Source organism: Chelonoidis abingdonii, chromosome 15 (assembly GCF_003597395.2).
Source record: "Chelonoidis abingdonii isolate Lonesome George chromosome 15, CheloAbing_2.0, whole genome shotgun sequence".
Classification (NCBI taxonomy): Eukaryota; Metazoa; Chordata; order Testudines; family Testudinidae; genus Chelonoidis; species Chelonoidis abingdonii.
Window position 1 is genome coordinate 26,037,341 of NC_133783.1, and position 22,457 is coordinate 26,059,797.

Below are 22,457 nucleotides of genomic sequence, written 5' to 3' on the forward strand. Positions count from 1 at the left end.
AGGACCCCACTAGAAATACACCTGCTCAATGACTACTCCTGGTTTACATTTTGAGACCTATCAGTTAGCCAGTTTTTAATCCACTTAATGTGTGCTACGTTCATTTTATATTATTCTAGTTTTTTAATCAAAATGTCATGCAGTACCAAGTCATGTGTTCCATACCTTCTGTCCAGGGCCCCAGTCCTCTTTCGCTTGCGCTGCAAAGTGTTTATTCTCATCAATAGAGGCCTGGATAACTTGGAACCAGGCTTTTTCAGAGACCTCTACTTTCTCTCTGGCTCATCTCAACAGGTGCATTCTGCCAGAACACTCTTGCAGTCTGTCCCAGTCCTTGGCTCTGGAATTCACTTCTTCTGGATCTGCCTAAGCCAGCATTTGGTGATTTGTAGGACAAGGGCTAAGACATTTAGTCACTCTAGTTATTTGTAAATGGGGCCTATAATAGAGTACTCATCTGACCTACTGGTGGAGATGGAAGAGAGTGAGGGGAAGTTGATTTGTGTCAGCTGTTGGCAGCAGCTCATTTTAATTTCTGTAGTATACACAGATGATATGATGGCCACAAGAAAATAAATGCAGCAGAGAATCCTGTGGCACCTTATAGACTAACAGATGTTTTGGAGCATGAGCTTTCGTGGGTGAATACCCACTTCGTCAGACGCAGGTAGTGGAAATTTCCAGGGGCAGGTATATATATGTAGCAGCAGCTAGAGATAACTAGGTTAGTTCAATCAGGGAGGATGAGCCCTGTTTAGCAGTAGAGGTGTGAAACCAAGAGGAGAGACTTGGTTCTGTAATAATTGGCAAACCATTCACAGTCTTTGTTTAGTCCTGAGCTGATGATGTCAAATGCAGATGAACTGAGAACTCAGCAGTTTCTCTTGAAGTCTGGTCCTGAAGTTTTTTGCTGCGGATGGCCACTTTAAGGTCTGCTATAGTGTGCCAGGGAGGTTGAAGTGCTCTCCTACAAGGTTTTTAGTATATTGCCATTCCTAATATCTGATTTGTGTGCATTTATCCTTTTCCGTAGAGACTGTCCAGTTTGGCCGATGTACATAGCAGAGGGCATTGCTGGACTATGATGGCATATATATACATCGGTGGATGTGCAGGTGAATGAACCGGTGATGGGTGGCTGATCTGGTTAGATCCTGTGATAGTGTCGTGCTGGTGTAGATATGTGGGCAGAGTTGGCATCGAGTTTGTTGCATGGAGATTGGTTCCTGAGCTAGAGTTACTATGGTACGGTGTGCAGTTGCTGGTGAGAATACGTTTCAGGTTGGCAGGTGTCTGTGGCAAGGAGGGCTGCCACCCAAGACCTGTGAAAGTGTGGGATCATTGTCCAGGATGGGTTGTAGATCCCTGATGATGCGTTGGAGGGTTTTAGCTGGGGGCTGTATGATGGCCAGTGGAGTCCTGTTGGTTTCTTTCTTGGGTTTGTCTTGCAGTAGGAGGCTTCTGGGGTACATGTCTGCCTGTTGATCTGTTTCCTAATTTCCTCGCGGGTATTGTAGTTTTGAGAATGCTTGGTGGAGATTGGTGGAGATTTTGTAGTTGCAATTACGAAGACCACGTTTCTCCTCCTCCTTGGTTTTCACACCTCTACTGCTAGAACAGGCTCATCTCCCTGATTGAACTAACCTCGTTATCTCTAGCTGTTGCTTGCTAGCATATATATCCTGCCTGGAATTTCCACTACCTGCGTCTGACGAAGTGGGTATTCACCCACGAAAGCTCACGCTCCAAAACGTCTGTTAGTCTATAAGGTGCCACAGGATTCTCTGCTGCTTTTACAGATCCAGACTAACATGGCTACCCCTCTGATACTTAAGAAAATAAATGTGCTTTAATTAAGCAAACAGTCAAACAATACACAACAAGGCAGGTAGTAAATATTCTGTGTTGCAGGAAAAAATAGATGCTATTTGTATTCATAACATTTATGTCTAACATAAAATAGAAACTATATAAACAGACTTAGTCAGCAAGTTATATGGACTCAAGATCTGAAGCTCAGGCTGCTATTACTAACGTAAAAAACAAAACCCACCACCACCACCACTTTAAAAGGAGTGCTCTTTTCCTCCCTTTTAGAAAGGATTGTTTGTGAAGATGTTTCAATCAGTGTTTATAATTCATCTGATCTCAGTGGGGACAGCATGAGGCTTGTAGGATTTCAGGAGACCACTAGGACATGTGAACTGCACTCTTTTTAAAAAAGTGGTGGCGTGCTGGACATTTTTCTTCTAGCTCTGATAATAGCATTTGAATTTGAATGGGCTCAGAGCAAATGAGATAGGCCATGCTAGAGGATAGCCAACCTACATTCAAATGACTTTGCTTTTCTTTTTTTAACACTAATAAATCTATCAATCTCAAACACCCATGCATCATTCTCACTGGCAAAGGCTCCTTATTTACCGTATATTCTGAATAGATAAAACAGTCCCTGTCAGTGGTAATTATGCATGCATTGCCATACATTATCTATCTAAAGCACTCATCATCATGGTAAGTGCTGATATTATTGGCAGTAAATTGCTTTCCCTTTCCATATCAAGAAATACCTTCTGCTAATTTATGTACTGATAATAAGCATCTGATATGACACAACAAAGACATCATTCCTCAAAAATCCAGGAAAATCACAGCACCCTATCTGTATCTTTTGTTAAAACTACCATCCATATCTCAGTAGCAGATGGCTAAGGGGCAGCTTTCAAAGTGAGTATCCCATTGCTGGGCCTGAGGGGGTCATTTTCAATTTTAGTTCCATTTATTATTTGTAGTGTTTATGGAGACTTAAAGTGATAATACTAAGCAAGTGGGGTGCACTAGTATAGCTTCTTTTGAGGATCTCAAAAGTGCTGCATACATGGTTAATTGAATCTCATAACAGCTCTGAGAGGCAAGTACAATCCTCAGTTTACAGAAGGGGAAAAAAAAGGTGAAGTGACTTGCTCAAGGCTGTAGAGGGAATGACTGAGTGAGGGAACAGAATTCTGGAATCAGGACACACATTCATTACCAGCAGCAACAACCCCATGGAGAGTGAGACCAGGGATGGAGAGAGAGAGTTGTTTAAATGTCAAAGCATTCAGATTAGATCTTGAAGGAGAGGCTTTGGCTGGACAGAGGAACTAGAGAGGAGAAGATACAATTGAAGGAAATCAAAACAATGTTATAACTTAAATTTTAATTGTAACTCCCAAAACCTACAGAGACTAATAGGGACACAGAGAAGAATAATAGTGGGACATGGCTCAGACTGGGGGGACATGACAACAGACACTGCTCTCAAGCTGATGTCTCATTTTCCAGCATCTTAGCTTCCATTTTAAAATAACCACCTATGCCTCTAGTTGTTATAGTGGTGATAAAAACCTCAGAAAACCTGAGTGTAACTGATGCAGAAATTAGTCTTCAGAGAGAGTAGAACAGGGATCGGCAATCTTTCAGAAGTTGTGTGCCGAGTCTTCGTTTATTCACTCTATTTTAAGGTTTCGCATGCCAGTAATACATTTTAACATTTTTAGAAGGTCTCTTTCTATAAGTCTATAATATATAACTAAACTATTGTTGTATGTAAAGTAAATAAGTTTTAAAAAATGTTTAAGAAGCTTAATTTAAAATTAAATTAAAATGCAGAGCCCTCCGGTCCGGTGGCCAGGACACAGGCAGTGTGAGTGCCACTGAAAATCAGCTCCCGTGCTGCCTTAGGCACATGTGCCATAGGTTGCCTACCCCTGGGCTAGAACAATAGCTCTGAGAAGTGGGAGCAGCTCCATATATCTCAGTGGGGGTGCTAGCTCAGATGCCCAGGGACGATAATTTAAACATCAATATCATTAACTATTTCATTGCTCAGGTAAGACAGGAGAGAGTCAGTCACAAATCAATACAATGTACAATAAATTGCATCTAATTTTGCTGTCACAATTGGGTGACAATAGGGGATACCACTAATTTCTCCCCACTCCCATTCAAGGCGCTAACTGAACCAGCCTAGCAGTAACTATGGGCACATTCAAGTCCCACAAGGAGGGGCTGAGCCCAATGGCATGTGTGATCAATGATCTATTGAAAATCTCTGAAAGCCATATTTCATTTTGCCAACTGACATGGCCAGAGCTTATTTTGTGGGTGGTATTTAGAAAGCTACCAGCACATTCCCTCTCCCAGTTCCACCCTTGGTGTGATTTGTGGGTGACTATGGCTTCATCTGACTAAGCAGATAGCCCAGCTCTGATGGGTTTTTCCTTGGGGGAATGGGGCCATCTTCATGCAGATCAACTCTGGTGCTGACTAGCCTCTAACAGAGCAACTGAGATATTTTAAGATTTAAAAATGGAGATTGAATTTTACTATTTCTACTGGAAAGGACTGTCCTCAGCATTTTATATTAAAGGGGTTTAACTTTGCAACAAAGAATATACAATTAAGGACTAGAGCAGCTGCAGAGACATACAATGATCAGACAGCATAAAAAGTACAGCTTCTCAAGGTAAATCCACTCAGTCTATTTTATTTAACTATTTTTATAACTGCCTCGGCAGTCAGACACTTTTTTGCTTGTGAAAGAAAAACAGAGGAATTAAAAGTGGACTACCCAAGTATATTCCTATCCCCATGCTTCATACAGAGTAGCATAAATTACTTGTTTTGATCCTTCTTTGGGGATAGCTCACAAGAAAATATGTAAACTAAGCTTTATTGGAGAGTAGGGATGAAAGATGAGTAAATTCCCTGACCTAAACTAGCATCACTCAGCATTCTTCTCAATCCTGCCAATATTGGACACAAGCAATTGAATTGCATGACAAATGACTGAAATGGAGAACACCAGTGTTTTGTTGCGTCATGCTATAACTGATTATTTTAAATTATAAAAGCTGTTTTTAAAGATGCTTTCTCAGCGTGAGAATTAAATAAATCATCTTTAAAAGAGGAAAATTGGAAAAACAAATTTGCCATTGTAAGCCTCCTCCCAACAGTGGGTCGTCAGGCGGGTTTGAATCCTGGATCTTCAGAGCCTCGGCACAAACCTCGCCTATTTGCACAGAAAGAGTAACACTTATTTTTTCTTTGCGGACACGCCACATGCTTTGTCAGTGTTTTATACAACCAGTTGCTGAATACCAATAAGCTATTGGAGACAGTCTGGGGTCTGCTCCTGGCCCCGGGTGGGAGTGTTAGCAGGACTATAGTAGTAGCAGACAGGACAGTTGAGCCCATAGATTTGGCACATTCATTCTGAAATGCAGTGCAGCTAAAAGGATAAGATTTGGATCTGTTATATGAAAGACTTGAATTTCATTCCCAGCTTGCTTTAAAGTGACCTTGAGTTGCCTCTTAGTTTATTTGTAAAACAGGTGAATGATACTTAATTGCTTTCCAGAATGGGATGTCACCTTGCTCACTAAGGTGTGCACAAAAATAGTGTCAGTAGATGTGAGACCAGAACTCATTCTCTCGTGCCTCCCAGCTCAGTGCACCATACCTTAGCCTAAAGACATTTGGATGGGGAAGTCTCTTACTTGGTCTTTTGATCAGTCTGTCTCACAAAATCAAGTCTATGTGAGAACTCTGTCATTAATGCACATTTTCTAGTGTTTGATCACTTCAAAATAACCCTTTAAACATATGTACAAGGCAGACTGCATTTGCTTGCTCCTTCTGAGACATTGCTCCAGGTGTGTAACAGGTATACCTAAGAATAATGGAATGAAAATGAGCTAAAGAAAATTTGGGCTGCATAACAGGAAGTTGTTCCCGACTGAGCTCTGTCTGGTTGTCCCATCATCAGTTTAGTGAAGTGATGGATACCCCTTTGTTTGAGACACTAGAGTACACTGGACAAAGTAGGGAACAATCCTGGACATGCAGGACGAGAGACTATGTGATCTAAAAAGTCTTTCCTGCTGCTAAGTTCTGTGGTTCAATGTTGAAGTTATTTACAGTCTGCTGAGCACACAGCTCAACTGCATCTTATCATACATGGTCCATAGCTGTACAGAGAAAAACTCAGGCTCTGTTTTAAGATGCCTGCATTGTTTCAAGGGTGAACTAAACAAGGTGCTTCAACTGCTCAAAGGCCCTCAAGCTGTTTCTAAACTGTTAGTTCCATCTCAGATTTAAATTGATATTGATGTTACCAAACAACTTTATACCTGGCTAAGAAGTGTCCTGGAGGCATGTGAAAATGTGATTTCATTAGGCCATGCACCGTATTTACAAGCAACACAAGCCACTTAAAAAAAAATAAAGGGAGAGCTATTAAACTTAAAGAAAAGATGCTTCAGTTTTAGACTCTCGCAAATGAGCATGTAAATACTCTTAAACCAATGAGGCGGGTGGAGGCAGACAGACAGCATGGTCCAGTGAGTAAATACTTGACTGCAAATAAATAAACATGGATCCTATTCCCAGATCTGTCACTAACTTGTTGTCTAACCTATGGCAAGTCAGTTTGCCCTCTGTGCCTCAGTTTTCCTATCTATAAAATAGGGATGATAGTGCTTACCTTTGGAAAATGCCTTGAGATCAACAGCCAAAGAGTGCCAAAAAATATAAACACCTTCATGCTCTCTCCCTTGCTGCCCCACACATAAATACCCACAAAGCTATCTCACCCACCTTCAAATCCGACCTCAAAACTCTCCTTTGCCCTGATGGCTACATAAACCTTGACAACTATTAGGCTGCTAGTGTGCAGAGACCACTGCCTATTGTACTGACCAATACTGTCCCACTGTTTACTTGTTCTCCCCCATCTGTTGTCTCATCTTATACTTAGATTGTAAGCTATCTGGAACAGGGACTGTCTTTGTTTTGTGTTTGTACAGAGCCTAGCACAATGGGCTCCTGGTTCAAGATGAGGGCTCCTAGGCACGATGGCAATACAAATAATAAATAATAATAATGATGATAGCTTTAGACCAGAGATTACCTTCATCCAGCACAAGTCTCCCCGGATTTGTGCTAAACAGAAGAAATAATGAAGGCTAAATGCTAATTTTAGAAAATTTCAAGTTGCCATTTTTTCTTTGGCTCTTTCTTTGGATCTTTGTCTCACCTTTATACGTTGAGCAGTACAGAGCCAGGTACTCCTGACCCAAGAGAGTGATTAGTGTATTTCTAGACTAATATTTCCTCTTCTGGTTCTGCTGAGTGAATGAGGGCTTCTCTACACTTTTTATGTTTGGGCCAATTTAATTACATGGATATAGAAACACATAATAGAATCATAGAAGATTAGGGTTGGAAGAGACCTCAGGAGGTCATCTAGTCCACCCCCCTGCTCAAAGCAGGACCAACCCCAACTAAATCATCCCAGTCCTGGCTTTGTCAAGCCGGGCCTTTAAAACCTCTAAGAATGGAGATTCCATCACATCCCTAGGTAACCCATTCCAGTGCTTCACCCAGGGCTGGCTCCAGGCCACAGCACGCCAAGCGCATGCTTGGGGCGGCATGCCATGGGGGGCACTCTGCTGGTTGCTGGGAGGGCGGAAGGCGGCTCCGTTGGACCTCCCGCCAGCGTTCCTGCGGAGGGTCCGTTGGTCCTGTGGCTCCGGTGGAGCATCCGCAGGGGCACGCCGGCGGGAGGTCCACTGGAGCCACGGGACCAGAGGACCCTCCGCAGGAATGCCTGAGGGAGATCCACCGGAGCCGTGGGACCAGCGAGCGGCAGAGCGCCCCCCGCAGCGTGCCGCCATGCTTGGTGCGGCGAAATGGCTAGAGCCAGCCCTGGCTTCACCACCCTCCTAGTGAAATAGTTTTTCCTACTTTCCAACCTAGACCTCCTCCACTGCAACTTGAGACCATTGCTCCTTGTTCTGTCATCTGCCACCACTGAAAACAGCCGAGCTCCATCCTCTTTGGAACCTCCCTTCAGGTAGTTGAAGACTGCTATCAAATTCCCCCTCACATTTCTCTTCTGCAGACTAAATAAGCCCAGTTTCCTCAGCCTCTCCTCATATATCATGTGCTCCAGCCCCCTAATCATTTTCATTGCCCTCTGCTGGACTCTCTCCAATTTGTCCACATCCTTTCTCTAGTGGGGGTGGGGGGAAATGATGCAATACTCCAGATGCGGCCTCACCAGTGCCGAATAGAGGGGAATAATCACTTCCCTTGATCTGCTGGCAATGCTCCTATTAATACATCTCAATATGCCATTAGCCTTCTTGGCAACAAGGGCACACTGTTGACTCATATCCAGCTTCTTGTCCACTGTAATCCCCAGGTCCTTTTCCACAGCACTGCTGCTTAGACAGTTGGTCTCCAGCCTGTAGCAGTGCATGGCATTCTTCCATCCTAAGTGCAGGACTCTGTACTTGTCCTTGTTGAACCTCATCAGATTTCTTTTGGCCCAATACTCCAATTTGTCTAGGTCACTCTGGACCCTATCATTAAAGTGGCACAACCTCTTATTGTGGACACAGTTATGCTGGAATAAAGGTGTGTATCATAGATTTTAAGGCTTGGCAGGATTGCAACTTACCTTGTGGAAAGGCAGCTAGTCCTGATTTAAGTTGAGGAATCGACTATGTCCATAGGTAAATTGCTCCAATGGTTAGTTACCCTCATTGTTAAAGAATTGCATCTTGCTTCTAGTCTGAATTTGTCTAGCTTTCACTTTCAACCACTGGATTTTGTTATGCCTTTTTCTGATAAATTAAAGCGCTGTCTACTGTCAGAAATATCTTCCACGTAAGTACGTCAACCCTGTGATCAAGTCACTTCTTAACCTTCTCCTAGATCAACTAAATAGATTGAACTTAAGTTTGTCTCTCTAAGACAGATTTTCTAGACCTCAAATCATTATCAATATGGCTTATTCCCCTGAACAGTCACTCTCTTCCCTTTGGGGGCTCAGTGTGGTGCCCACAGTATTTCAGAGTTCCTGCTAAGCTGGGGCCTTATCCAATCAGTGGAAAGATTCTCTTTTATTTCAGTGAGTTTGGCTCAGGCCCAGAAGAAATTGGTACATGAATTAACAACAGGTCTCCCATCCCTTAAAATGCTGGCCCGTGTGCACTCCGCATGGCTTATAACTCATTGTTTTAACCAGGTTCTACCTCATCCACCAACCATCCACACCTCCAGGCAAGAGGCCAGTTGTTGGCAGCGATAACATCGTGCTAGGAAAAGGGATGAAGCAAACTGGAAAGGGGAGTGGGAGATGAGGAAGTCTGGGAGCAGAGGTGTCAAAAAGAAGTCCCATGATATTATTTGAAAATTAAATGGGTTGTAGCAAAGCTGAGCCAGGGAAATAAGATACATCCTGTACTTTGTCCTGAAGATGCTAAATCTGTGTCCATCTCAACCTGTTGGCCAACTGCCCAGAAACCTCTGCCTAATTCTATCATGACCCTTTCCCTTGTTGTGGGCACTTCCTTTGTTTTAGAGGAGTGTGGTGTAGTGGTCATGGGAATCCTGCTTAGAGAGAGATCATCCTTGAGATGAGAATGTTGGGATAGTTCATTTGGTTCTGGGCTGAGACAACATGTGATGTTCTCCGAAGTGTGTAGGGTAAACCATCTTAAATGTTCTTCTGGGCGAGGAGTATCCAAATACTGTTTTTTTAAAAACAGTACCATCCACGCTATCATTGTGACACAGGCAATACTCAGTTCTCCCTCTCTGACCTGCAAGAGAACAGAGATCATCATCCTAAGCTTCCTAGTGTTTGACAAGAACTTGCCTCACGAGGCTAGGACAAGACTCAGCATGATCTTTGAACAGGAGGGGACTTAGCCATTGTCAAGATAGCTTATTAAAAATACATCTTAATATTAGCAGATTGCAGTCTCTTGGTCCCAAAAAATTTGTGCGGCTTTTGTGCAGTTTTGGATTATTGCAATGCACTAAGCATGCAGTAGCAGGAATATTGTCAGGTGTGGACAGGGAAGATTCCATCTACTTGCTGGTGTCTGGCAGGTAGAGTTTAAGGCTATTGATTTAATTTTTAAAACCCTTGGTGAACTACATCCCAGAACCTTACCACATTTGACATACTACATAGGACGTGGCATTGTCAGCTTAGATATTGCCAGGAGTTGACAGATAAGGACAGAACAGGTTTATTCAGAGAGCGTAAGGTTAGAAGGGCATCTAGATCATCTAGTCGGACTTCTTGTATATCACAGGCCCTGAAATTTCACCATTACTTCTGCATTAAGTCCAATAACTCGTGTTTGACTAAATATCTTCTCAAAAGGCAGCTGGTCTGGCAGTTTGTTCCAATGGTTAACGACTCTCACTTTAAGAATGTATGTCTTATTTCTAATTGGAATTGGTCTGGCTTTAACTCCCAGCCATTAATCACCTCTCAGTCATATTTTTGATAGACTAGAGCACAATCTGTTTAGCTTAAGTCTCTTCTTGCAAGGCATTTTCTCCAGAACCTTGAATAATTTTTGTGGCTCTTTTCTACATCCTCTCCAATTTTTCAACATTTTAAAAATGCAGACACCAAAACTGCATGTAGTATTCCAGGATTGGTCTCGCCAATGCCATACACAGAAGTAAAATCCTGCTCACTACTCCCCTGTTTATACATACAAGGATCGCATTCGTCCTTTTGGCCACAGTATGGGACTGGAAGTGAGGAACTTCAACTTTGCAGGTTAGAGAGGCCTTTCAAGAATGATAAAGCGGGTCATTGACCTTATCTAATGAAGAAAATAGTAACAAAAGCATTTTGTCACTAGACAACATGTCTAACTTATTTTATTCTCTGTGTTTAAACTAAAGAGCATGGATCTCTTCTTAAGTATCTGCATAATCACACTTCTGTACCAATTGATAGATTACCTTCCTTATGGAAATGAGTGGGTACAAAGGCAAATCAACACTAATCACCCTTTATTCTGTTTAATTTACTTCATTAATATTACCAAAAATATATTGTCAAGTCATGTACACTATCCTGCAATGCACCACAGAACTGTACATGTTTCTTTTGTTTGGTCGTTATATGTGATCAATTAAATAATTCAAGTGGTTTAATTAGGACTATATGTATTCATTGGTTGCATGCAACTTGAATGGCAACTACAAGCATATCTGAAAGAAATGACTGTCTTGTGTTACTCTGAAATCTTTATATCCTTATATAATAAAGACATCAGCCCCACACTGTCGGACAAAGCATCAAACATTAAGCCACATCCAGGATTTGGCATGGTGCAATCTGACTGAAAAGACAAAAAGCGACGTATTTACCCCAACTCCACGTCTAGTTAGTTTTTGTTAAAAGAACAAGCCCCTTCTGGCTGAATTATAGTGAGTAACAAGTATTAATCAGCCCTCATTACATTTCTATTACGTAAATACTCTGAGGCAATTTGTTTTGAACGCACAATATTAAAAACATTTAATATTACTCATGTCTCTGAATATATATTTTTAGAAGTGAGCAAACTGATTGCATTTGCTTCATTTAACTTGTCTGTAATATAACAAAGCTTTCCTGTTCTTTTACACTGATGTTTTGTAGAGTAGAAAATGCTATCGCACTGCACACTATGACTTATATAGTATCTGAATTGTTACATCCAAGATTTACTTATGTTTTGGGGTTTTCTTTGCGTGTAGTCACTCCAATGAACGTACTAATCGGAGAAAAGTTTTCCCCCATGTAATTCCCATAATGTTTGTGCAGTAAAATAACCTCTTTCTTTGTTCATAATTCCTGCTTCGATGCTTGGAACTTATAAGTATATTAAGCAACAGTTTAAGGCCCAGGCAGTTCAAGGGAGCCTTGATTTAGTATTACCCCAAAATATCATTCATCTTATTTAACGTGAACTGTTTAACAAGTGTATTAGGATGTGCTGTATTGGGATTTTTTTTGGATTGTGAAAACAATACAATTAGTATTTTTAGGAGGTGGTAGAGGATTGGGGCGGCACTGAAAATATTTTTGCTTAGGCCTTTCAGTGAGTAGCACTGCCCTCTGCTGATTATATATTTGTCTCTGGACTGAACCTCTCTTGACCAAAGGGTTACAGAATTCAGCCCTTTTCAAAAGTGTTTGAAAACCCATTTCCTAAGTTCTAGGCCATATTTTAAATGTATAACAGTTTTTGGGACACAAACGTTCTGGCTGAGAGATGTTAAATCATTTACAGTTTTTCACTCATCTGTAAATCTGGCACGGACTTATGACACAGACAAGGTAATATGGGGCGAAAGGCAAAGGCTCCATGACTCACATTCAGAGGAAAGTTGAACTGCAAAGACTAAAACCAGATCTCCCAGATTCACTGCACCTTTGAGTTTGAAATCAGTATGGGCTGCTTTAACTCCCTATGCACAGCAGATGGCAGAATTGTTCTCTTAGCTATAGGACTAGGTTTACCTTTAATGTCCTGACTGAAGAAAGCCTTTGGCTGCAGTGGAGATTTGTTTTCTTTTCTTCTTATACTTTTAGCTTATGCAATCTGCACCTGGCACTGTAGAAGCCACTCATGGCAATGGCTTTTTTTAAACCATTTGCTAGTGAGGTTTCAAGCACTGAAACTGCCAGGTCTCCCTTCTGGGTCAACACCAAGCACCCAAGGAAGATGAGTTTTCACCCAATCCTTCACCCTAGGGTTGCCACTGATCCCTACTTTTGTTATTACTCCACTTTTCTCCCACATTTCATTTTAGAACGTGAGTATCCTGCACTGCATGGTTACATTGTAATGCCTGTTTGCCTAATTGTTTTATATTAAATAAAATCTTCGCTTGTATCACTCATGTTGCTCACAGTCCTCTACTAAATTAAATGATCTGTAACTGCCTTGGAGACTTGACCCTTAAAAAAGTCAGTTTGGTTTTATGCCTTATTTTAACTATTTAATTGGGAATATGTAAATCAAAGGTTAGAGGCAGCTGAGCTCCAGAACTTCAGACAATCATTCTTCACTGCTCTAGCAAGTCACTGCTGCTTTTAGATATCCAGCTTGCTTTCTTCATCCAGGCAGGGATTGCTAAAGAACACATCTACTAACAAAAAAGTCCTAAAAGTTTCTCCTGCTCATTTAGTGGGTTTACGTCCAATTCAGTTCAAAAGGGGCACATATGAAACAAACGGCTGTATGAAATTCTAGGAGAAATATACATGCTCTAGCCTTTACGAATGAATGGATCCCATACATGTTAACCATTTGGAGGACACACAAACAGTTCCACAACGAGTGAGCAGCAGTGGCTAGTGTCAGCACATTCTTTCCTCCCATCCCCATGCTCACTCTGAGTAGAAAGCATAACCAGAGATTCTGCTGCAATTTTTAGAGAATGCCCACCTCTGTGGATTTCAGTTCTAGTCTCCTTACCTCAGCTGTCTCACTATGTCTTCTTCTGCAGAGGTCCTTATTCTACAAAAACTAGCCCTGGAGTGTTGAAGAGTGGACAAGAGGATGGTATGACATAGAAAGGTGGCCCAATTTTGGGGCTCTGTACTTTGTTTCCAGCCTCAATAAGGTCCATCCTATTATCTCCTGTCCCTCTTGGCTATTAAAACCTATGGCTCAGATACAGGACCTATTTTTAGCAGAAAGTGTCATTCCCTCTCTTCAGGACAGTAGGGTCACATCATCTCTTAAACAAACAACTGTCTGTTTTTTCATTAAGACTCCATCTTGACAGTGGGATTCCTGCTTTACTATCACTCACTCACCAATCTCCCTTTTGAGAAGATTATAAACAAGGTGGCATCAAAGCAACTCAGTACCTGAAGTCCTCATGTTTTCTCAACTTCATCAGTCCAGCTTTTGAGCTGGGGATGGCAGAGACTGCACTGGTCTCAGTCAACGACCTTCTGACAACGGATAAAAATAGAGCGTTCGTATTTGTGTTTAGATCTTTCAGCTCCCTTTGATTCCACTGTGCAGCTTGATGAACTGCAGATGGGTCTGCTCTTTCGTCTCCAAGAGGAGCCAAACTAGTAGTGGATGGTTGTTTGGCTGTCCTGAAGGATCCTGCATGTGGTTCCTTCTTTTGCTTTAAATTCTTCTGCTTCTGATTGCTCTACGCGCCGAGGAACGTGTTTGTTGGAGTAAAAAATCCAAAATGGAGGACAGTATAGCTACTGCAACTGATTAGGCTAGCTAGCTCTCAGTAGAATCGGATCTTTGCAATTCATACTTGCCATGCATTGTTCTTCATATTCACAGCAGAGGCTTTTTGGTGAATTCAGTTCTGTAGTGGGCTTTAACATGCACTTAGTTTTGTTTAAAAAGAAAAAACAAAGGGAGCGGTGAAGTTCTCAGAGAGGTTTGCACAGCTGTCAAAGATCGCTGGTTGATAAGTTTATACACAGAGTGGGTAGACCAGAGGCAGCAGCAGCAGCATACGTTCCCCTCCCCTCTCTGCTAGAAAGACCAGGAGTAAGCAAGTGGTTGTCTTCATGCCCATTCAGTCCTTTGTTTCTTGGTGGAAACTAGCAACGAAGCCAGTTATGATGTGGATTCCTTTAGACACCAACACCTTTCACAAGGACAACTGAATATTCATGAAAAGGTGGTGACTTTCAATAACTGCCAAAAAAATTAGTAAAAATAAATGTAAAAGAATTTGAAAACTACTACTATTTTCACACTAGAAGGTAGCGTAGGGCTGAGACAATGGACATGAAAATAGATGTCTGCGTGTTGTTGCCATGTTAGTCCCAGGATATGAGACACAAGATGGGTGAGGTAAAATCTTTTATTGTACCAACTTCTGTTGGTGAAAGAGACAAGCTTTCAGGCTCCACAGAGCTCTTCTTCAGGTCACCTGAGCTCTGTGGAGCTCTCTCTCTTGAAAATAGATTACATTAATGCTCTAGAGTTAGGATTTGTGAAGTGAATTAGGAGCACTGTAATATTCAGTTATGAAATGTGGTTGGGGTTTGATAGTTTACAGACAGTTTTTTTTTTCACATACTTGATGTGAATGTAGAGAGAAGCTATATCTTTTTATCTGACAACACTTGGACTTGTACATGCTAAATTGCTAAAATTATTTGCACCCAAGACTAATTCAACAAAATAAAAGGAAAAAACATCTTTCATGTGAACCTGTTGAAACGTGGTGGGAGTGGGAAAGTTTCCTTGTCAATCCAGACAAGATGCTAAATCTAGGTCCTGAGGTTCTAGGGCCTTTGGCACTGGATGAAATGGTTTCTTCTGAAAGCTTAACAGAATAACAAGCCCAGGAACTAATATGTTTTTAAGATGGATTTTCATCAGCCTCAGGAAAAACTATTTCTCATCATACTTGTACCAACCCAGAAAAAAATGCAGGAAGCAATTGCATGGGAAGTTTGAGAGATGCTCAAAGTAGGTATCACAAAGGTGTCTCAAAGTGATTGGTGTAGCCTTGTTGTACTGGTGCCCAAACCTGATGGGACAATCCATTTCTGTCTTGATTTTCATGGGGTTAAATAATGCTATTTCCAATCTGGATGCATACTTGATGCCATACATAGACAAGTTATTAGATTAGCCAGGGAAGGCTAAATATTTAACAATGTCAGACTTAGAGTTGAAGTGTGGAGGTGAAAGGGGGAAGGTAGCTTTCTAATCAATGTACTTTAGGGTACACTGTTATCAGATTTTTTGCCGAACACTGGCCACATAAAACCTCAGTCGACAGATCCTTACAAAACAAGCAGCACATTTACCAGTGAGTGAGAACGGACGATGCACAGAATTCCATCCTCCAGCCTTCTCTAAAACTGATGCTGTATGTTTTCTCCTTTTACATTTAGTAGGAGTTCATTTTCAGCAGAGAGAGATTCAGATTTTTGTTGACTTGCTGCCAAAAAAGTCAGATGTGACTTAAAGTCACGAGGCTTCCCATAAACACAGATGAAAGATGAGCATTTGCTTTTGTTGTGAACCAGTGTAATTAAAGTAATATTTTACAGTGTTCAAGCATACAGTAAAAAGCAGCCTTAAAGCCAATACCCCATATAGAAGGACAGTCTCATGGGGGAGGAGCCCCTTATTAAAAAGAGAATTACAAAGAGCATATACATTAGGTTGCTTATGCAAGGCAGGGTTCTTCTGAGGGAGGAAAAAGGTGGGAAAAAAATTAAGCCATTTTAAACTCCTTATATCCAAGGCAGTAACTAAACCTCAGACAGCCCCCTGGTTGACCAGGCATATCCCTATTTCACACCAAGCTTGCAAGATACCCCTGTGCCCTTAATCTTATGGACAGCTTCTGTAATAAACAAAGCTTGATATTGTTTTCTATAAACCCAGCTCTCTTTCAAAAACTCATTCTAAACACACTTTTTTTTTGTAAATAATGCTTAAAATCTAAACTAAAAATAATTCAGGAGCAAAAGACTAGGATTTGCTACTAGTAGATTTGCTAGGCATTTCTGTCCCACTGTTCGACACATATAGGACTGTTCCGACCAAGATTGTTGTCTGAAGCTATCCATATTCAATTCTGCATAAAATCTTGGTTTTGCTGGACACTGGAGCATACCATGGAGATGAAACTGGTGGCTTCAATACACAGAACTAATTATTCTTGTAATTTTCCTGAGAGATTAATATTAAAGAGGCATCAGCAGTGGAAAAATTAAAGTAGAATATACAATAGGCTCCAATTTCTGTTCTGGTGTTTGGAAAAACTCCAGTTGTTAACAGTCTGTGTCTTTTGGGTGGTTTTTTTCTAATTCAATGTAGCAATGGGTCTGTTATCATTCAGTAGATTTCTGTGTGAGGAGTGTTCATCTGCAGAGCATTGACAATGGCATGTTTTACAGGAGCAGTACAGATAGATTTATGGCCCCAATAACATGTTGTAAACCAGGTTCTTCCATTTGCTGCAGTTATTGTTTGGGCATAGCGAAGTCCCAAGCTGTCTCCTGTGCGCATTTCCACATTGCCCTCATGAGTCGTGTAAATCCCATGTCTTTGGGCTTCTCCAAACCTCTCATAAGTCGCTGCTTCATAATGGCAACAAACTCCTTGTTACTCAACTCTCCATTCCCTAAGGGAAGAGGGAAAAAAATTTCATTAACTTGAAAGTACAAAAATAAAAGGCCTAGAAATCTTTGGAGGGAAGTACCGAAAGCTTGGTTTCCTTTATAGAAGAGAAAGAGACTGGTTCATGTTTTGCTTTAGTCTCCTGACAGGTCAGGCCATGAAAAGTGCTGGTAACAATGTACAAATTTTACATTATATTTGAAGTTAAAGTTTTTGATTAAAACAAACACTTCAGAGTTTCCTGCTGACAGCCACTGTATGGCTGGTGTCACAATAGCGCTGCTTTTCAGCACGATGGCATCTCCCAGCAGGAAGCTTGGAAATAGCAAATTGTAAATTAATTCCAATTTCATATGCAATTCACATTTTACAAAATGTGAAAAATGCTTCTCCCCATGGGATCATTTCAGGACAATCAGCTGAGCAAAATGATTGCAGGTTCAATTTTGACAGTATTATTATATCACCAATTACAATTCTGCATCCTTTCTGGACAAGGCCAAATTACTAATTGAAACAATGAATGCTTTTATCAAAATGTTTACTTTGTGATTCATTGCAGTCAGGAGTTCTGACACAGTGGTCTTAAATGAAAATGCATGACAGGTTCAACGACATTTTCCAAAGACCCAACTATTGTCATAGCAATAAGGAAAATTTCACATTTCATATGTTGACATTGGTGAGATTCAGAGGTGGCAAAAATCTTTGACACTGCAATGCAGTCCCATTTGTGATCATTTATGATTTGGCAGATTTTTTTTTCAACCTATGTCAAGCAGCATATGACAACATCTGACTGTTTCTTGGAGCAGCTAGTCCTGGAACCCACAAGGGGCGTGGCAATTCTTGATATAGTCCTAACTGGCACACAGGATCTGGTCCAAGAGGTGAACCACTCAGTAAAGCGACCAGGATGTAATTAAATTTACCATTCTTGTAGGGAGAAAAACAACAAAGAAACCCACCACAGCAGCATTTAACTTCACAAGAGGAACTACACAAAAATGAGGAAGCTAGTTAAACAGAAATTAAAAGAACAGTCACAAAAGAGAAATGCCTGCAAGCTGCATGGAAACGTTTTAAAATCACCATAATAAGAGGCTCAAATTAAATGTGTACCCCAAATAAGAAAAAAAATCAGTAAGAAGACTAAACAAAATGCCACCATGGCTAAACAACAGACTACAAGAGGAGATTAGAGACAAAAAGACATTCTTTAAAAATTGGAAGTCAAATCCAACTGAGGAATATAGAAAGGCGCATAAACTCTGCCAAGTAAAATTAGGCAGTCCAAAAAAGAATTTGAAGAGCAACTAGCAAAAGACACAAAAACTAATAGCAAATTGGTTTAAGTATATCAGAACCAGGATGCCTGCCAAACAGTGGGACAACTGGACTATTAAGGTGCTACAGGAGCACTCAAAGAAGACCAGACTATTGTGGAGAAGCTAAATGAATCATTTGCATCAATCTTCACTGCAGAGGATGTGAGGGAGAGTCCCACCCCTGAGCCATTCTTTTTAGGTGACAAATTTGAGGAACTGTCCCAGACTGAGGTGTCAATAGATGAGGTTTTGGAACTAATTGATAAATTAAACAGCAATGAGTCATCAGGACCAGATGGAGACCCAAAAGTTCTGAAGGAACTCAAACTAGCAGAACTACTAACTGTGCTATATAACCTATTACTTAAATCATCCTCTGTACCAAATAACTGGCAGATAGCTAATGCGATGCTGATTTTTAAACAAGATTCCAGAAGTGATCTTGGCAATTGCAGGCCAGTAAGCCTAACTTCAGTACCAGGCAAACTGGTTGAAACTATAGTAAAGAACAGAATGATCAGACACATAGATGAACATGATATGTTGGGGGAGAAGTCAATGTGTTTTTTGTAAAGGGAAATCATGCCTTACGAATCTATTAGAATCCTTTGAGGGTGTCATCAAACATGTGGACAAAGATATCATGCATTTGAACTTTCAGAAAGCCTTTGACAATGTCCCTCAACAAAGGCTCTTAAGCAAAGTAAGTAGTCATGGGATAAGAGAGAAGTTCCTCTCATGGTTAAAAGACAGGAAATGGTAAGTTGTCACAGTGAGAGGGAAGTAAATAGTAGGATCTGTACTAGGACCTGTGCTGTTCAACATATTCGTAAATGATCTGGAAAAAGGGGTAAACAATGAGGTGGAAAAGTTTACAGACAATACACAATTACTCAAGATAGTTAAGTCCAAAGCTGACTGTGAAGAGTTACAAAGGCTTCTCTCTAAACTGCTATGTTAAGAGTTTGACTTAAACTGACTAACCCAATGAAACTTTGGGTCCAATCTGTAACTCCAAACTCATCCTGCACTACTGAACCTAGCTACTGCACCATACATAGACCTGGCACTTGGGATCTTAGATGGAAAAATGAACAGGGACAAATCTACCAAGATGGGAGACTTATCAAAGGAAATATGGAAGATACTAAAAAAAGAATAATCACAACAAAGCGGAATGTTTATAAAGTTAGAAGTGGAGCTCGGAGTATTGTGAATGTGGAAACTTCTTGAGAAGACTTTTTTGCATGCAAGTAATTTAGGAAGTGTCACAGGGTTTGAAATAGAGATGATATCTGTTTTTTAAAAAAAACTTCCTAGACTTAGACTCATTTTGGCAAGTTTTATTCCACAGCTAATTTTTATGGGTAATTTATAATCCCTAGGATTTTTAATGATAATACTGACAGACTCTGAAGGGACTATTCCCAATCAGATTCAGAGACACAACATGATGCAGTGCCTTTACATTCCAATTCATTGGAAGACATCCAGGTCTCTGAAATCCCTGTCTAGTTTACTAACAGTTTTGTAGGCATATGTTTGTTTCCCCAAGACCATTTGACAAGGAAAGAAGAAAGGATTCCTGACAGTTCTACGCCCAGTGCTTCTTCCTGCTTCGTGTCTGTCATTTAAACTCTTGCTTAAGAGACAACCTGTCTCTTCCTAATTGTATCGTTTCTACAGAGTTTGTCCCCTGCCCACTCTGCATGTAAATCACGAAATACTCCAAGGAAGCAAAGCTTTCAGACCGTCCTGATTTAAAAAGCTCTAGCCAACACTGTTTTTGTTTTAAATAATCTGGCGACAGATATTTCAACCGATTTCCTGTGGCTTTATTGGTGCACTGGGCAGAGGGGCCCAATAAAATCCATCATGCAGGATATTATTCATTCCGACTGGTTTTAAGAGGCTTGAAAACTGAAGGCTTTTTGGAAATATAACTCTCTCAACAAAGCCCTCTCGTTCATTCTGTACTTTGTGTACATACATACATACAAGGAACTAGAAAACCCCCATAATTATTCCTAAAAACAGGGTCTCATTGCTAACTTTATTTTCTGCTCTTTGTGCTGATTTAGAACAATCCTTTTCTCTATATGCAGTCCACTTCTTAATCCAGTATTGCCATTTTAGCTTCTATGTTATCTGATAGAAAAGCAACTACATAACTACTTCCAGTATGAAACTCTAGAGTCTCATTTAAGACCACAAATTTATCCTTTTCTCAGCACTCCTTCCCCCATCACTCACCCATCATCAGGACTTGCTACCATGTTAAAAAAAAATTTCAGCAGTTTCATTCCTTAAGCCATATTTAGGAAAGTCTGTATACACAGGCTAAATTAAACTGAAGAGATCTGTCTGTTTTTATACTATGTTCCTATCTTTGAAAAGATTTCTCTAACAGAACAGTCTTTTCTCTCTAAAGATTTGGTATCAAAACATTAAACAGAATCTCCTCTGAGAGTATGCAAATGGAGACTATTTGGATACATTTCAATTCACTCTAATTACAGATCAAAATATCTGGCTTGCAGATCCAATCAGGAATCGCTAGTGAACTACTTTGGAAAAATGTGATTCAACTTTCTTTCACCAAAGGTACAAGGAAGAATATGATGCTGGAAGCAAGAGGGGAAATTGACAGACAATTGCAAAGATGCATTTATCATTTAATCAACAGTGAACACAAAACTATTTGCACATACACAGTTATCAGAGGATGGACAGCATATCAAAATGGGTGATTTGAGAGCCCTGCTGGATATCTAGATAGTGAGTACATTTACCCCTTTAAGGACACAATGAACCTACTGCATATTAAAAGAAAACATAAGCAAAAAATGATGAGCCATTAGTCTACCAATATTTAAAACAGAGGCACCTGATTTAGCATTGAATACACTGGATAACTAGAGATACAGTAAATTCTCCTGGGTTATGTTCTTGGCTCTGCCAATGATTTGCCCTGTGGATTTAGGCAAATACTTAACTCAGTTTCCCTGGATGTAAAATAAAGATAACAACTCTTATTTATTATTATGTACCTCAGAGAAATACTATGAAAATTGGTGTTTACAAAGTACTCTGAGGATGTAAAATGCCATTTAAGTGCTAATTACATGAGGACGCTATGTTTTGTGACAGTGCTGTGAAGAAGTGAAGTGATGTGATGTTATGGAGTGATGTTATGAGCTGGCTAATCAGCTTCTCCAGTTGAGCAGTGGCATTTCATAAGAACATAAAAATGGCCATAGTGGGTCAGACTAATGATCCATCTAGCCCAGTGTCCTGTCTTCTGACAGGGGCCAACACCAGGTGGCCCAGAGGGAACCAACAGAACAGGTAATCATCAAGTGATCCATCCCCTGTTACCCATTCCCAGCTTCTGGCATGATTTCCAGCTACGATGTCATAGAAAAGTGTAATGTCACAGGAGGGTAGGCTGGTTAAACAAAGTATCCAATATACTCACTGTAGGGCAGCTACTGAACTTCCATATTCAGAGTTACAGTGCTTGAAGTAGCCAACCTCACTAGTCTCATTACAAACTGCATTAAGTTCTGGCTCGCCACGCATTATTCTGACACGATCACTGTGAGTCTGTAGTTAAGTATATTCACTTCCACAATGCAAGTGTGACTAACACTCGTTGCTTATTCCACAAAATGCCATTGCACAGAGGATACTCTTGGTTTGCACAGTCCAATTATTACCAGAATGTAATATTTCACTTGAATGTCTGAAGGCATGGCATATATACTGCAGTTTTGAATGCTTCTGCTACTGTTCACAGAGGCAGGGCTGGCCAAAGGATTCAGGGGACTTGGGGGCAAAGTGGGGGAGCTGTGGCGCTTGTACTCACCCGGTGGCAGTCCAGGTCTTTGGCGGCATTTCGGCGGTGGGGGGCCCTCCAGTCGCTCTGCATCTTCGGCAGCACTGAAGGGCCCCCCGTCGCTGAAATGCCGCCGAAGACCTGAAGTGCCACCGGGCCAGGGCTCACGGGGCTGCTCCGGGGCCCAGGACAAATTGCCCCACTTGCCCCTCCTCCCCTAGGTGGCCCTGCACAGAGGACAACATCCAGCCCTGAGTTTCTATCCACAAGGGAAAAATTAAACTAGTTAGTGGGATACTGAAAAAT

The 22,457-nt window shown here is 40.9% G+C and overlaps 1 protein-coding gene across 3 annotated transcripts in view; it reads right to left on the reverse strand.

Moving 5' to 3' along the window:
* Positions 1 to 14,689: 14,689 nt before the first annotated feature.
* Positions 14,690 to 22,457, reverse strand: part of MICU1 (mitochondrial calcium uptake 1) — a 216,030-nt gene continuing 208,262 nt past the window's right edge. For all 3 annotated transcript variants that reach the window (XM_075072636.1, XM_075072637.1, XM_075072639.1), the window contains exon 12: positions 14,690 to 16,989. In XM_075072636.1, coding sequence (XP_074928737.1) covers positions 16,829 to 16,989 — 161 coding nt within the window. In that variant the 3' untranslated portion in view covers positions 14,690 to 16,828. The remainder of the gene's footprint in view (positions 16,990 to 22,457) is intronic.